The sequence below is a fragment of the Neopsephotus bourkii genome, unplaced genomic scaffold (assembly GCF_033783945.1).
Source record: "Neopsephotus bourkii isolate Nb327-2 ecotype Australia unplaced genomic scaffold, CSIRO-AGI_Nbou_v1 NB_882, whole genome shotgun sequence".
Taxonomy (NCBI): Eukaryota; Metazoa; Chordata; class Aves; order Psittaciformes; family Psittacidae; genus Neopsephotus; species Neopsephotus bourkii.
Genome location: NW_026901376.1, coordinates 2,469,892 through 2,487,772, shown reverse-complemented (window position 1 = coordinate 2,487,772; position 17,881 = coordinate 2,469,892). Strand labels below are relative to the sequence as shown.

The window sequence follows — 17,881 nt, the reverse complement described above, 5'->3', positions numbered from 1 at the left end:
ATCAGAATATTTTGGGTTGGAAGGGACTTTTCAAGGTCATCTAGTCCAGGGCTTCTTGCAGTTCTTGATGTCCTGAAAGCTATTAATATTTTGCTCGCTAGAATGCTAACTTTACTAGTTGTTGGTATGGAAAACCTAGTGCTTAGAAGTAGCATTTACTCAGCTGCCCCCAGGACAATTAGTGACCAGCTGTGCCTCACAAGATTTGGGAGTCCCCTAAACCTGGAGGCCTCTCTGCTGCCCTAATGCTTTCAAAGCCATTGGAAATTTTGTCCCCAAAAGTATTGATGGGCCAAAGCAAATCAGTATGAACATGTTTTTTATCAAGTAGGCACGTACCTCTATCATTACAGAATGTAGGCTAATATTTCTTTACCTGTCACCTCAAATAATTCTGGAGAAAAAAAAAAAAACGCACAACAGCAACACTTGTTTTCTTTAAAATAATTTCTAGCATGACTTAGATAATTTATTTCTGATAATTCTGTCATGACACCCTCACTATTAAGGTCAGAGACATGAGTAACAATAATATAGAGAGGTTTGAGTCAATTCTGCTAAGCTCACCTGTTTAGGTACACAGCAGTTTCCTGGGCTTGGCCAGGTCAGTATCAAATCCTGCCTAGATATGGAATTATATTCCATTGTTCTCAGGACAACCCAATGGTAAATAAAGTATTTACCTTTTCCTGAGTTAGTATTAATAGCATATTTGGTACTAGTGTTATTTTTGATGAAAATTCTCTGCCAGTGAGAGATGTTGAGATGAGTAGCTGTGAGAAGTGCTGTCCTCCAGTGAGCAGCAATGGTCCCAGTGGTGCTGGACACCAAGCCAGCTGAGCAGGGGACAGCTGGAACCTTCAACCACCTTACTCTTATAAATGGCTCATGGCCTCTCATAGGCAGGGTGGTGTCCTGGCACTCCAGGGAGCTCCTCTGGCTGTCATCTAAAGTAACTGCAGATACACCATTGCAACTTTCTGCATCTCAGATTCCCTATTTGTGCAGCAACAACACTTAGCACTACTGAAGATTGATTTTGGGGGAGGGAAGCAGTGCTGCAGCTAATGATGTGTCCCCATAGACTCAGTTCTTTATTTCTATCTGCAGCAACAGGAAGGACTTTCCATGGGAGATAGCCCTAGAGGGCAGGGGGGTCCAAGACTGTTGGTTGATTTTCAAGGATCACCTGCTACAAGCTCAGAAGTGTTGCATCCCATCTAGAAGGAAGTGCAGCAGGAGGGACAGGAGACCTCCTTGGATGGATAAGGAGCTGCTGAGGAAACTCTGAAGGAAAAACGAGGCTTATAAAGAGTGGAAGCAAGGACAGGCGGCCTGGGAAGAGTACAGGGATGTTGTCCAGTAAGCTAGAGACCAGGTTAGGAAAGCTAAGGCCCAGTTAGAATTAAACTTGGCTAGGGATGGTAAGGATAACAAGAAGGGATTCTATAGGTATGTAGTGAATAAAAGACAGACTAGGGACAATGTGGGCCCCTTCTGAAAGCTCTCAGGAGAACTGGCTACCCTGGATTTGGAGAAGGCTGAGGTTCTGAATGACTTCTTTGCCTCAGTCTTCACTGGCAAAGGCTCTGAGCGCACCATCCAAGTCCTGGAAGGCAGACACAGGGACTGTGAGAATGAAGACTGTAGGAGAGGATCTGGTTCGAGACCATCTTCAGAATCTGAATGTACACAAGTCCATGGGTCCTGATGAAATCCATCCACAGGTCCTGAAGGAGCTGGCAAATGAAGCCACTGTCCATCGTATTTGAAAAATCACAGCAATCAGGTGAAGTTCCTGATGACTGCAAAAAGGAAAATATAACTCCCATTTTCAAGAAGGGGAAAATGGATGACCCGGGGAATTACAGACCAGTCAGTCTCACCTCTGGGCCTGGCAAAATCTTGGAGCAGATTCTCCTGGAAGGCATGCTAAGGCACATGAAAATCAACAAGGTGCTTGGTGACAGCCAGCATGGCTTCACCAAGGGGAAATCCTGCCTGACCAATTTGGTGGCCTTCTATGATGGGGCTACAGAACTGATGGACAGGGGTAGAGCAGCTGATGTCATCTACCTGGACTTGTGCAAAGCGTTTGACACTGGCCCACATGACATCTTTGTCTCTAAATTGGAGAGACATCAATTTGATGAATGGACCACTCGGTGGATAAAGAACTGGCTGGATGGCTGCACACAAAAAGTTGTGGTCAATGGCTCAATGTCCAGCTGGAGACCAGTAATGAGTGGTGTCCCTCAGGGATCGGTGTTGGGACCGGTCTTGTTCAACTTCTTCGCCACTGACAAGGACAGTGGGATTGAGTGCGCCCCCAGCAAGTTTGCCAATGACACCAAGCTGTGTGGTTCGGTTGATTCGCTGGAGGGAAGGAATGCCATCCAGAGGGACCTTGACACGCTTGTGAGGTGGGCTGATGCCAACCTCATGAAGTTTAACCATGACAAGTGCAAGTTCCTACACCTGGGTCAGAGCAATCTCAGGCACAGCTACAGGCAGGGCAGAGAAGAGATTCAGAACAGCCCTGTGGAGAAGGACTTGGGGGTGCTGGTCAATGAGAAAATGAACATGAGTTGGCTTCAGTGTGCGCTTGCAGCCCAGAAAGCCAACCGTATCCTGGGCTGCATCAAAAGGAGCGTGACCAGCAGATCGAAGGAGGTGATCCTGCCCCTCTACTCTGCTCTTGTGAGACCTCACTTGGAGTATTGTGTGCAGTTCTGGTGTCCTCAACATAAAAAGGACATGGAACTGTTGGAACAAGGCCAGAGAAGGGCCACGAGGATGATCAGGGGACTGGAGCACCTCCCATATGAAGATCAGCTGAGAAAGTTGGGACTGTTCAGCCTGGAGAAGAGAAGGCTGCGTGGAGACCTCATAGCAGCCTTCCAGTATCTGAAGGGGGCCTATAGGGATGCTGGGGAGGCACTCTTCATTAGGGACTGTAGTGATAGGACAAGGGGTAACGGGTTAAAACTTAAACAGGGGAAGTTTAGATTGGTTATAAGGAAGAAGTTCTTTACTGTGAGGGTGATGAGGCACTGGAATGGGATGCTCAGGGAAGCTGTGAATGCTCCATCCCTGGCAGTGTTCAAGACCGGGTTGGACAGAGCCTTGGGTGACATGGTTTAGTGTGAGGTGTCCCTGCCCATGGCAGGGGATTTAGAACTAAATGATCTTAAGGTCCTTTCCAACCCTAACTATTCTATGATTCTATAACTGCTGGCATCCTTGTATGAACAGGCAGCTTTTCCGTCTCTCAGATCAGCTCCACCCTGGTGCTCTCTGAAGGCAGAAAGCACTAAGTGCAATTTCACATGAGCTACCAACCCACGTATCTGTTAATAACATTCCTTTGTTGATAGCTTGGATCGTTTTCAAACAGACTTTGTCATCTCCTCCAATATGAGAAAGCATTGTCTGCAACCGTATAGGATTATAATTATGTAGTAGTCTGCCTGTAAATAATGTGTCATTCTAGGGAGGTAAACTGCTCTGTTCCTCATCAGGCTACATTGCAGAGCAAGTTGAAGTCAATTTACTGGAGTAGCAGTGAGCATATCATTGCACAATCTTCATTTCCATTAAACAACTGCATCTAACTCTTTTTAGGCTAGCCATGCTGAGCTTTATGATGATAATGTAGCTTTTAAATGATTTGTCGTGGCTGATCATTTTGCACATGAAAGTTGCTACTAGCTGATTGGGGGGGTGTGGAGAGAAAAATCCACCATTGCTTCTTCTATTGCTCAGGAAATTTCAGTCCTCAATCTGCAGCTTGAAAAGGATGTTGCCATGGAAATGATGCTTATGCTGTCGTAAATAAAAGTATTCTAAGGTCACCAGGGTCTGCGGCATAAACAGGGGCACAAATACTGCCTGGAAAAGTGCCACAGTGTTTTAAACATATAGGAATACAATTTCAATGGTAATTCACTTTCACCACTACCGTCAGAAGGACTGATGAAGGTTAAAATGTAGCTATAACCTTGGCACCAAAACAAAGCAGAAAAAGTCTTAGCTATTGGTATTAGTAACAGAGTTGTTATGATGATATTGTAGCCCTTCTGACCATTATTTCTCTGCCTCATGGGATCAGTGTGCCTCTCCCATTGTATTTCTCCCACATTCAACAGTGAAATCTAATTTTATATTCATTCAGTGCCAGTTCTATTGAATTCATAAACACAACACACAGGAGCTTAGGAAAACCAGTTGATGTTACAAAATATTGCACCATGGACTACCTGATCATGCAGCAAATCTTCCCTGGTTCCCGGGTTACATCCCAGCCACTGCCCAGGAGCAACCATGGAAAACTGGCCTTTTCCTTGGAGACAAAACACTTCTGAACGAGAAATGAGAGAAGGACCCCATGTGCCTTGTGCTGCTCCTGTGCATAGGTAATGGGCAACATCTCTACACAGGACCAAGAACCAGTACTGGCACTGTTTCAAAGGAGAAGTACAGAGACCAGTGACACAGAGGTTTTGGGATGCACTGGTTCATGTGATTTTTTGGGGGAAAGCAGGCAGTTACTTTTTCTGGTGGGTTTTTAATCGTTCAGTGGACTGCTCAATGCCATTAAATGGGCCATACTGTGAAGCTGCCTTGGGCTGTATCAGATCAAGGATACATGCTTTTCTCTTTGTATTTTTAATACTCACAGAAGCATTTAGAGCACAGGCAGTCATTTTAAATAAAACTACAGAGATTGCAAATGCCACAGCTTGCTTATTTACTTACTGTCTCTTAGTCTGCCCAAAATGTGGAAATAATGTTTCCAGAGATGCTGGAATTCATGTGCCTGTTGAGGATCCTGGCTCCTGTCCTGGGTGATATTGCATATTCAAGGGATGATTCATTCACTCCTGAGAGGGAGGAAGGACTGCTCCAGCTGTACCACCTCTCCTTTGCTGATTGACAGCATGGTGATGTTTCCACAAGGAAGCCTCGTGCCTCCAGGTTAAGCCAGCAATTATGGAACAAACAAAAGAGAAGTGAAATGGAGAGATGAATCACAGAGAGACAAAACAAAAGAGAATTGGAAAGGTGATGCCAAGCCAGACTGACAACAAAACTTTCGTTTCTCTCAGCCCAAAATGTGCAGACAGGATTCTTCATTTCTTTTGTGTGTAAATTAACAATGTCCTTTGCCATCTGCACTGGAGGATCCTGGAGGGAACAGCTCAGTTTTCATGGCTTTGCCACCCCACTCCTGCAGTAAAACCTACAGCCAGGACTGTCAGTGATAGACAAGTAAGACCCAAACCGAATATCCTTTACTAATCCATAAAGTGACTTAAAAAGTTCAAGAACTGGGTTTTCCCTTTTGTACTCGGGTTTTTACAAAACCTTTATCCCTGCTGGGACAGGAACTGTGTGGGTTACGGGGCTGATACCACACACATTACACACCTCGCCGTGGATTTATCACGGAAAGGCTGGATGAGGCTTTGAAGGCAGCTGACAGCTCCCAGCTGGCTGGGGGCTCGCTCATGTGGCCTCTGCAGCTTCTTAATGGGAACACAGTGGAAAAACTGGGCTCAAAGGTTGCCCAGAATGACTAAGACAGAAAAAATTCCTGCTGCCACTCCTGTGCTAATCAAAGGGGTGTGGAGAAGTTTCGATTCCTCATATCCCGCACTGCCAACCAGGAGAATATATATATATGTATGTATAAGTTACACAGACAATTCCTATATTAAGGAAGAAGCCTTCATGCTATCAAAATCAGTCTTGAAATTAATCTTGCCTGTGGTATGTGGAAACTGATTCAGATTGTCCAAGGTCCCTTAAAACATCTTTCAAACCCACCTAAGCTGTTTACTCCAGGCTTTTACTGCTGGCAGTACCTGGGACTTCGCCTCCCAAGATTTCCTACAGCTTGTGATCTTAGCAGGTCAAAGTTTCCAAAGGCAGGGAGAAGAGAGGCAGTCCCTGCCCTGCCTGTGTGAAAGGTATGTGCCTCTGAGCTACTAATTTAGAACCAATAACCAGAAATAAGTAACATAACCATCTAACACTTATGTTTACAGAGCACCTCCTCTAAGCAGACAAAAGCATGTGTCAACAGGGAAACTGCCATGTACAGCTTGTGTGGCAAGCGGCTTGGCGTATTTAAACAGCTTTTGCAAGGATGTTAACATGTTGCTAGGGAAGCAAGAGCCTGCACGGATATAGGTGCCCTCGTGCACTGCGATCTGCCGTCCCTACAATGGGAAAATGGAGCTGCCCCGGCATTCACAGCTTTTTGTTTTCATCTTTGCAGCTTTCAAAAGGCAGTTCTTCCAGCGGCTGATTAATGGTCCTTCTGCAGAAACTGCATTTTGCACATACTTAAAAATCTTGGGCTAGATAACACTTTGACCTAAAATATAAAAGGTTATTTTTTCTTTTTTCCCTTTTTTTTTTTTTTGATGATAAAGGCTGACATTTGTAAGTTTTAATATCTTAGTTTTGAAAAAAGTCTAACTCGAAGACCAAAGGCAGGTGGGCTGTGACTCTGCATGCATGTGCACTGCACACACGTCTGTAGCTGGTGGCTGCCCTGAGCACTTGGCTACACCAGCTCTGGGACAGACTTACCTCAGACCCAGAAGGCCAGACATACCAGTCTGGCACCAAGAGGACCTCCTGGATATGGAAACATGCCTGGTGCAGCTCCCACTCCCAGGGTGTATGCTCCCTGGGGTAATCAATGTTATCCCTTGCTTGTAAACCATCCCCCAAATTTTCTTTCCCCTTGAGCATTCCATGTGTGCGATACAAGCCTGGGTTATATTAAGCCTATTGCTCAAAGGACCAGGAACATTGGCTCCCATGGGCACATAGCAGCTACACTGCAGAAAGAGAAAATTCAGGGAACAAGTGGCACTGTAATATATCTTACCTACCCAGAATATATCCATGTACTGAGCTCTATAAACACACCCATTTCTCCATATGGGTGGGTATATATTTATATGTACCAGTCTCAAAATACCACTAAGTTTTTATTAGCCTCATTTGCAGAAGGGGCAATGATGACAGACAAAGCGCTGTGATTCCTTCTCAGGAGGGGAGTTTGGGTCTTCCCTCTCTAGGAGAGGTAAGAAAGTTGAGTTTTCCCCAAAGCCAAGCAGCTCCTTGGTGAGCAGTCATGCTCAGCTCCTGCTTTGAATCACGCTGGCAAATAAACATGAAAGTGAAAACGGTATTGTGAGATAGTTATGCAAGAGCGGGCGGATCCTGCAGCTAAGCCATTGTTCCAAACGTTTAATTAACATTATGAAGGCTGATTAAAGGGAAATCTTTAACCTCCAGGGAAATCCCATTTTCCTTCACTTCCCATACTTCTGCAATTTTCACAATGTAAGAAGGAAAGTGTTATTTCAAGGCATGATTCATATCAGCTACAACCTGATCTTTGCCACAGCCATGTCCTGCAGCTTAAATAATCGCTAGCTGTGACACAAGACTAGGACACTTCTGAGGCAGCATTTTTTACCCGTTATACCATGACCTGAACTGCTATCATAATTTCTAGACTTTGTGTCATCCTGGCACAATGACAAGTGCTCACCCACGCTCAAGAACTACAAGTTAGTTCACAAGGACAGCGATACCTTCCCAGACACAGCATATCAGATACAAAGTGCAAATGACACGCCACGGTCCGGCTCTGTAACAGCAGGAGCTGTTTGCTTTGGTCACTGCAGCAAATTCCTTTGAAGGCAGGAGACTGAAGCACCATCTCCAGAGACTCCCCATCTAACCTTGAGCAAATCACCCTTTCTCTTCTTCTGGAAGTGTTACCTCTCTCAGGGCATTGCAAACATTAATGAATGTAACCAGGCACTGGAGATGCTTAGACGGATGCTATTGCACAAATATGTTAGTGGAGAGATTTGCTTTCAGCTGCAGAGGCTGCATGGGCCCCCCAGAATTCAGCTGTGTATGGGCTGCATATTGCCTTTCTGCTCTCCTAGGCCTATTTTAATTATATGGCACTGCCAGCTCCTCAAACCTAATCCCAGGATCTAATCTTGGAGGCAACAGACAGCTGTCTGCACTGTTGACCTGAAGGAGCGCCCTTGGGGCTGCACTGAGGGCGATGCAGCCGATGAGAAGGAAGGACACACACCCATCCAGCACACAGAGCAAGTATCAGCCCAGGGGACACCCAGGACCCTTCTCACCCTGCCTGGCTATGACGTCTCACAAGCAATGATGGCACATGAGTGGCATTGGGTCAACAGCATGGCCCTGGGTCCTCCCCTGGTTAACAAGAGCCTGGGTAGAGAATGTGTATACAGATCCCATTCTTGAGGATACACGCAGCTTCAGTCCTTTCCAAGCATCAGGCTTATATAAATACATACACATATAAATACATGATATAAATACAGCCTCTTGCAGCAGGAACAGTCTTGTATGCAGATCTTCAATGCTTCTTTCCATCTGCAGATCTTGCAGGACTCTGACGTTGCAGAACTTCAGGGGCCATTTGGAAAAGGACAAAGTTTATTGTTTCCCACAATTGCCTGCATCTGCCTAATGCAAAAATCATTTCAATTATAACAGGATCATTTTCACTACTTTGATTAGGAAGAACAGGAACCGTTTTGTGCACATACAGAAATTAATAAAGTAGAAGCTTTATTTACAGGATGAAAATTCTCCCTCAAAAAGCACTGGAGATAAAGCAAAGGAATATTAATGCAACATCATGGCTACCAAATGCATGAAATTTGGACTCAATAAAAGGCAGACAGCTGGGTATTCTGATAAAAATGGGCCTTTATTTTTTTACTTCTTCCTTTGCTACCTGGGTTCCGTGTTTATCAGAGCAACAAAATATAGTTTCTTTGATAGGCAGCAAACCTGAAACCAACCCTGCAAGCAGCACAACACAAAAACTCCCACCAAAAGGGAAAGCTATAAAATTTGAGAGGCGACGAGGCTTTCAGAAGTGCCAGTTTCCTAGTGCAGTGACTGGAAGGGTGGCCTGGCCTGGCCTGGCGGCAGTTCAATCATTTTGTAACGAAGGACAAATACTTTCAACATCCTGAGAAAGAGGGCGGGGGGAAGGGGGCACGGCTCCCTTGCTTTCCCTCCTCTTGCTATTCTTCCTCCTCCCTTCCCCCACCCCTTGGGTTTTCAATAGCTCTTTAGTGTTTCCATCAAAGGCTTTTACCATTCATCCTCCCTTCTGGTGCCTGCTTTCCACCTGTCTATCCATCACAGCCCTAACCCAGGTCCTTTCCCCCCTGCCTCCTTGGCTATTTTTCACGCGGTGGGATTTGTTTATAAGCTTCTGTATTACCTAAACTCGAGGGGAAGAGGCTGCTGGGAGGAAAGCGAGAAAGCAGGATTAAGGAGAAATAATTCAGCTCCATTGCATTTCCAACTGAACGGTCATAAAATGTGCAAATCCTGTTCCTGGGAATTTCATGTCAGAGGCCTTCCCTGCCACTGCCCTTCCCGTGCCCCCTCTCGCTCTTACTCTCATGCAAAAACAAGCATCAGGAAAGATGCTTATGACTTCGTGGACACCAAAGGCCACAACGTGTGTGCTGGCAGGGAGAAGGCTCGGACCAGCACGTGTGCAGGGCAGATACGCCAGATGTGGCCATAAAATACAGACAAGGGAGGCTGCAGAGATGGAATCCAGCAGAATGACAGGAGTAAGTGGGGAAAGTCTGTTTAATGCCCCAGCTCCCAAAACCCCAGCTATAATTAAGTACCCTGGTAAAAAATAAAAGTAAGGTAACTTTTCAGGCTTGCTTGCTCTGTAAGAAAATGATACAGAAATATATATGGTTCAGACCCCATCAGCTTGAAGAGTTTCTACTATTTTCTTTTTAGCTTATCTGCCATCACAAGGCACCAAAATAGACATGGGCCAACTTTCTGGGCCCCAGAGATCCCCCAACAATATATCTTTGATTAAACTGCAAGACAGAAGGGCCACTGTCATACACAGGTCAATGAACCTTTGTCATTGATTCAAGCAGAGGTCAACGTGGCTGGATGTGGCCTCTGCTCACCCTTGCTACCTGACCAAACACATTCAGAACAGCAAGCGGTGCTAAAAAAGAAGGTGGCCTTTCACCTGTCCCCAGTCCCACTGAGCCCACAAACCTTTTCTTGGTGGAACTTCAGGTCATGACTGCTGGACCTGGCAACAAGTGGCAGCTTTCTTCCACTTCCATATACATCTGGGAGATACTGAGGATCACCCGACAGGTAGCACATGTCAAAATAAGCTCCTTTGATTGATAGTTATTTATTATTGTTTTTAAATAAAATGAGAAGAGATCGAATGGGTTGCCCATCAGCAGCTCAGTTCTTTGTTTGGCAACTTCTTGGACAATTTGACCATACATATGACAACACAAAATAAATTTCATTTGCTTGCAGTAGCAGTTTGCTATAAACTCAGTCCATCAGGGATTTATAGTTCTAGCAGCAGTGAGATATATGAAATGAGAAGCCCTTTCATCCCTAAACTGCTCAGCAGTCTGGTCAAGATGATGAAAGTCATTGCTTCTAAGGCCAGAGGAGAGGAGGAGTTCATTCAACTGGTTCGGCTGTGCTAGGAGGAGGCGTGCAAATTAGGTCCAAAGACGAGAGGAGGCCCAGAGAAACAGCAGCCCTTGGTTTTGCAGAACAGTCAAAAAGGAATCCTCAATGATGCTGGCCTTGCTTTGCAGGCTGGAGGGGAACAGTATTTCCATCAACTGAATGATCTCAATTCTTTGGCTTCCCTGAGGGCACTGCAACAGGAGAGACAGAGATCGCTCTCCAGAGGCACTCTCGGATGTTTGTGTTCTTCCCACCCACCAGCAGCCTCGAACCTGAGCATGTCTTTGGCACAGCAGGTGGTATCCTTAATCCCACGGAGGGCCAGCCCGAAGCGAAGATTAGCAGAAGAATTTGTTTTCATTAAAATCCAACCTACCATTACCATCCTATCTGATGGTGCGGGTTTAAAATGCACATGTCCAGCTATTCTAGCAGCTCTGTTTCTGTGGGGAAAGGGCAGTTCAGCAACCTGCCACTTCACTTTCTAATGTCTTTCTTTTAATCAACAAGTAACTAAGACAGATACAATGAGGAATGTTAAATGCACTTCCTCCTGTCGAATTTTGCCAGCAGGGTCAATGGGATTGGGATTTCGCTTTCATTATGTTTCTTTTGACCATGGAACTGGTCTGACTTGCCTCACAGAGAGATTTTTTTAATGGGCCCATGATAAAAAAAAAACAAAACAAAACACAACAAAACAGAAAGAGACATACAAATAAACACTAATATGTGCAGGAAAAATACAAACCTTAGCACCATGCACTCCCCTCATTATTAGACAAAGGTTGGGAAGGGTTCACAAGTGTAAAATGCTCATGTGAATTATGAGATTACTGCTCAGTTTTCTTTCAAGTCGTGGGCTGGAAACAGATGGTGGCTGTAGCATTTATGACGGCACAACATGTTACTGCAAGCCTAGCCATCTCTCTCTCCTCAAAAATGCAGCTGCAAGGAAAGTTGTGGAAAATCACATTAATAGTCTCTTCCACCACACAGTTTTCCAGCCCTTCATCCCTGGCCAGCACATGGACAGAGCCATCTTGTATCCCAGAAAGAATACTCTTCTAATCCCTGTCCTGAATAGTTACCACTGACTGGCTTTTTTTACGGCTAGTTAAAATGTGGGGTTTGTTAGCATCATAAAAAAGCCTCCAAAAAGCAGGTCCTTAAGGTCAGAGCAGATGCCATGTGACCCCAAGTGCTCCATAAGGGAAATACTCAGAAAGAAGCAATGAGACTGTCCTTCAGCTGTTTATTATTTAAACATTCAGTTGAGGCCAAGCAGGTTGATTTATAGAGAAGCAGAAAGACAGATACAACATTTGCAAAAGCATCTTTGTGACTTAGGAGTCCAAATCTCACTTTCAAGCATGAGTAGAAACTTTCACAAGGGCAAATGCCTCTTGATTTTCACTAAGACAGCCTTCCAGTGACCACAAGTTTAGAAACATCTGGGTGCCTAAAGATGCAAAGAGCAACCAACCCAATATTTAAATATCTTGCCTGTACATAAGAAATAAATATTCAAGCTTCACTACCCGTGTGTTTTAGCCCTGACGGAAGTGCCTTGCTGCCTAAAATACCTTCATAAACAAAAAGCTGTCCTTACAGTCTGAGTGAAACACAAGAGCTGATTACTTGTTATCTGTAGGATCTCTGGACGCTTTACAAATATGAAATATTCCTGTCTCACAATACTGAGACCATCAACTCGCTAACAGTAAATCCATGTTCCTGCTGTCCTCTTTGGAGCCAGATACATTCAGCGCGATGTTTCTTCCTTCTAAGGTGTAGAACAGGGCAACTGAAACCAAGATAAGACTTTTACCATTCCCTTTATCACTTTTCATAGCTTGACCAGGAAGTTGCTACAGAAATAGTGTACACACTTGAAACTTGAAAAAGCCTTTTTCCACAAGGAGACTCTTTTCCAGGTGATATGACCATACACACCCACTGCATATCTATCACAAATGCAAAAACCCTCAGACCTTCCCTCTAAGATACAGAAGGTGCCATTTTTTTTTAATGTTGGAAATCTCATCCTGCAGAATTCATTAGTAACCGCCAGAACAATGCACTTCCTGTAAGTAATGAGCTATAAAGTATATTAGAAGTTTCCACTTCTGCTTTTATCTTTCCCTGATCTAGCCTGAAAATTCTTTTGAAGTTGCTCAGAAGTGTTCTTCATATATGCTTGGTTTAGGAAACACCAGATGACTACTGGCAACCTTCTAATTAATTAAATGAGATATAGAAGTCAAGATTATATGACCTACTTAATTCCCCACCTTTTTAAGGTACTATTTTAAGAAACATACTGAAGGAAATAAGGAAGGAAGAGACCTCAAAATGCCCAGAGAGGGCAGGCACTACTATGGGCTTCCTAGTGTAGCTGAGCTTGCTGGTAGAAAGCCACTGAATAGTTAAAACTTTCCCTCATTCCTATGGAATAGTTTACGAAAAGGCTGCGGACCAGTTCTGAAACTAACATTACTCCAGACAATGCGTAAGAGGAAAAGACTAAGCTTAGAGTGTGTTAGCACAGTAGGCTCTTCAGAGCCCCAGCTTAGGAAGCAAACTTAGCTCATGCCTAATATTAAGCATGAGTAACTTCAAAGAAACATCTCACATGCCTCAAGTTCAGCTTTCCACTGTCTTGCTGAATCACAATTTAGGGGAATGTAGGGAGCTAATGGGAAACATTTGCACTCGCTAACCCCAGCTGCAAAGTCCCCAAACCCCTGTTAGATATGCAGACATAGCCTAACCATTTTGGATCAGCCAGCAGGTTCTTCACAACAAATGGATACAAGCTGTTAGGCAGGATCTTTTGAAGCATATGTCAGAGAAACATATCCCTGAATAAATAGTGACAATTTGATTTAAAAGCAGTATTTGTGGCAATCGGTAAAATATGCAAGTTGAGCATTAACCTGCAGGACTCCTACGTGGCCTGTTGAAGAAACCACTCTATCTGGGATAAATTGTTTCTGTCATTTTTGATGTGGAAACCCATTGCAGCCAAGGAGAATTCAGATCCTGAACACATCTTTGAGTAGCTTCCTGGCTCAAAGGAGCCCTCTGAGCAGCTTATTGCACTGTGGACTAGTTTGGACCAAGAAATCTCTTCACTCCCAAGTGTGCATAGGGATCTTGCTATTGAGTAGGTACCATGTCTCCTCAACCACACAATGCAGCATGAGACATTCCTCTGCATGAGGGACATGTTGGCATCAGGGAAACATCAGCCCTCAAGGAAAAGGGGAAAGGGGGAAACTGCAGTGCTTGGTGGCAGCCAGGGAGTATGTGTCCAGGTAGAACCATTTGAGCATGAGGAATCATATCTTGGCTTCCTTGAAGGGCTGCAGAATCTCTCCCTCTTTCTCTGGCCCCACACAGATGGCACAGCTGGGCAACAAGCTCCAGCAGAACAGGGCCCATAGCAGAAAATCTGTCTTCTTGAAACTTCCCTGATCTTCAGTTTAAACCAGCACCACTTTTATATAGAAAAGACATATAAAGCCAAAGTGCTAAGGAAAAGGTGAAGCATGGCTAGCATAAGTAGGACTCCCCATTTCAAATGTTAGGCTGTCCCAGCAGTGAACAGAGCACTTGAAACTTCACTGCTGAGAAACACCTACACCAAACAGCAGAAAGAAAACCTAAGGTTTGAGCGCTGCTACATACAGAAGGAATACAGCAGTCACGGTGACATCCCTGGGTCAAAATTAACCTCTGCAGAACCAAGACAGAGATGTTCTGAAGCCAAATGAGGTTTCTTGAAAGTCTTGTAAAAATAAGTTTAAATGGGTTGCCCAAATTCCTTAGACTGATTAAAAAAAAAAAAATTAAAAAAATAAAAAATCACAGCTAGGGATATCCAGCAATTCTGGAGGGATCTTGATACTTCACTGAGGTCTACAAGTTTGAGTCCATACCCCAAAGGGAGCTGAGGCTGCTCAGCACTTCATCCGCAGGCCCTCTGTGAACAGTCTTCCTTCTTGTGGTTAAACAGGGGATAACTTGAATTTATGTCTTGCTTCTCCCCTTGTGAGCAAACAAAACAATTTCTATGAGCAATTCTACCCGCTAATTGCCAAGGAAAAGTCTGGTAACAAATGCTCTGCAGGTCAGAGGCTTCCCTAAACAAAGTTGCTGTTTTCTGTTTTCTAACAGCACATATTCACATCCAGGGACCTCGGCAAATTCCAATGTGGACGAGTCTCTGTGAGAAATTGCTTTTTTCAGATTTTCTTGATTTAACTGCTCCAGGAAATGAATCTATTTTTAAAACAACACTAAACAGCAAAATATGAAACCATTATCTGCTTCATGGCAAGAGTTTCGGGTCAATTCTCAGGTAACTGTCACCTGCAGTGAAGTCAACAGAGTTGTATCTATTTATGCAAGTTGGTAATCCGGCCAATTATGTAATTGGTTGATCAGTTACTGGAACACAGAGCTACCAGGGCCTAAGGAGTGTCCCACTTTCATACGTCTCAAAGTTCATCCAAGCCCTGATGTATTGATAAGTGAAGTATTCAAGTATTATGGTGTGTAAAGATGATCATTAACTGCCAATAGATTTAAACACGAGCATTTTCTATGAACACCTACTTTGTCTGAATGATTATTACATGTACAATCTTTCATAGGTTCTTTTTTTTCACCTGCCAAATAAGCCAGGGTGGGATTTTCAGAAGTATTTAAAATGCTTTTCTTCTATTAATTTGTGATTGTCTTCATAGAATCAAGATGTTTTCAAAAGCCCCAGGGGATTTCAAGTGCTATGGGCTCAATTGCATTTATGGGTGCTTCTGGTTTTTGCATAGTGGGCTCAACACCTACTCTCAGTTTCAAAGATGGCCAGTAAAACTAGTCGCCTTCATCATGCGAGATCAAAGATAGTACACAGAGGCCAAAGCACCAGGTCTGATCTTGAGAAGACAGGTGTGCCACACTTGTTACAACCTTGGCTCCTCATTTCCCTGTTAGAGGGACTACTCCAGCCTTCATATGTGGATTTTTTCTGATGAAGCACACAAGTCAGCCTTTCTTTGTGTATTTTTGTCTAAGGTCCTGGAAGACATTTGCCATGTAAAAGTATCAGTCCAAACAAATTTTTGGATGCTGAAAACTCAAACCAAGTCAGATTTGATGGCCTGCTAATGAGTCAAATATCATAATGATCTGATTCCCCTCTAGGGGAGTAAGTAACACTAGAAGAATGTGACACTGAAATCTTCAGTGACAGAAAATGTATCTCCAGGATGTTGCCAGATTTTAACCTATTGATCATGAACAAGGCAAAGAGTTGGCACGTCTTTAGTTTCAGGTTGGGACCTATCTATTCTTGACTTTACACCTAACTGAAAAGCTCGCCAAACGTCACTCATGAGACTAGCATACAGAAAACAAACTTAGAGACAATATCTAAGGAAAACAGTACCTAACCTATGACTTGTTCTCTGATTTACAACCCTGATTGCAGGCCCCACCTCACAGTCATATGCCATAATAGGTAGCAGTTCACTGAGAACCAGCCGTAACTTCTTACATGTTGTAGTGATTCTCAGCTACTTCAGCACATAATTTAGCCTGATGCAGCAAATAATTAGAATGACTATGGGTAACATTCTACCATTATAAAAGGAATGACCAAGCTTTTGAACCTGTTATTTTTTTCTCGTAATTCACCCTCCTTTTTTTTTTTTTTCCTACACCAAAAGTTGCCAAATTTCACAGGAAATTTGCTCTCATTATTTTTTCACCATCTCAAATTTGTCTGTTATGGGCATGACTTGCAGAGTTTCAAATTATATTCTCTGAGGTACCCAAACAGATGAAAATCTTAAATGGGCTCACTGGCATTAGCAACTGCAGTCCTGAATCCACCCACACCAAAGAAGTACCTTCCCAAAAAAGGATAAATACGTATTTCAAAATGGCAACCTCCACAGAAGGAGAAGAGGGTAGATTTCTCCCAGCTGTTTTTCTAGTTGTATATTCTAGTCTTGTTGCTTCATCTCTAGGGTTGCTTACAAAGTACTTCATCATTCTAAGAGCATGAAGACCCCATCCCACAACTGGAATCCTGTGGCAGGAAGGCACGCCCTAATGCATCAACTCTGCTCCATTTGCCTGAGGTCAATGGGATGTTTGTCCGAAGTTACAAGCATGCTTAGGCACCAGTTTGAAGAAGGGCAAATACAGGCACCTCTTAAAGTGCTTTTCCACGTTAGGGCCTGGGAAAAAAAAACCCAGGATTGGGCCCATGATAAAAACAGTTCCCTTAGGAAATGTTACCCATACCATAAAAGGAATGAATGACACTCAACTAAAGGGAAGTGCAGTGAAAATTGCCTACTGAATTTTTGCAAATTCCCATAAAATCTGAGTCTTGATTTGTTCTAAGTGCATAATTTTCACTGTAAGTCACAAAAGGTTGACTCCTTAGAGATGCAGGAAATGACTAGCTTGTCATAGCATAAAAGGCTGCATAACTGCATGGGCAGAAAGCTGGATTTTCATCAGTCACTACATTCTCTGATGAAACGGCAGTGGTTTTTATCATGTATCCAATGCACAATAATTAGGCAAAATGACTTACCCTCAATCTTTTCAGTATTTAGCTCTAAGGGTGCAAGGATTCATTCTTGGAAAGGGAAGATGGTCGTGTGATTTAGGGCACTGGATGAGCACTCAGATCTGAGTCCTATCCCTGGTTCTGCCATAGCCTTGCTGTGTGACCTTGCACAGTCATTTCTCCATGCCTCGGTCTCGCCTAAAATGGGATAACAATAGTTCTTTATTTCAGAGGAGATATGAGTACAAACCAGTTCAAGGCTGTGCCGCAGAGATGCTACAGCAAGAGCAGCACAGAAAAGCTCAGACATGGAATAATATCTTGCCATTAAAATGCGGGGAAACACACAATAATTAAATGGAATCATAAATACAAAACATAAGGTGATTTGTGAGGAATGTAACACTGAGAGGCTTTTCTCTGATACCTGAAATTAAAGCAAACTTAAGTGGGATTCTTATGGGTTTAAATGATTTTTACTCGACTCTTTTTTCTCAGCTAGTACTGGAAGCTGTGTATTAGAAACACCAAGAAAAATACTTCATTGAAAACCTCCACATTGTTTGTGTTTTTAAGCAACTATGATCTCCAGCCCAATAGAGGGTCAGATAAATATTCAGAGTAAGGTTTTCAAAGCCATGGAAGGGGCCTACAAACACAATTTCCTTCAATTTACAGTAAAATATGAGCATGCAAATCCGAGGTAGC

The 17,881-nt window shown here is 43.6% G+C and overlaps 1 protein-coding gene across 1 annotated transcript in view; it reads right to left on the bottom strand.

Annotated features, from left to right (window-relative positions):
• Positions 1 to 8,775: 8,775 nt before the first annotated feature.
• PDGFA (platelet derived growth factor subunit A) overlaps positions 8,776 to 17,881 on the bottom strand; it is a 35,432-nt gene continuing 26,326 nt past the window's right edge. Inside the window, exons 6-7 of the mRNA XM_061357072.1 lie at positions 17,198 to 17,371; positions 8,776 to 11,529 (exon numbers count right to left, since the gene is read on the bottom strand). Of these exons, the coding sequence (XP_061213056.1) occupies positions 17,238 to 17,371 (134 nt within the window). The 3' untranslated portion in view covers positions 8,776 to 11,529; positions 17,198 to 17,237. The remainder of the gene's footprint in view (positions 11,530 to 17,197; positions 17,372 to 17,881) is intronic.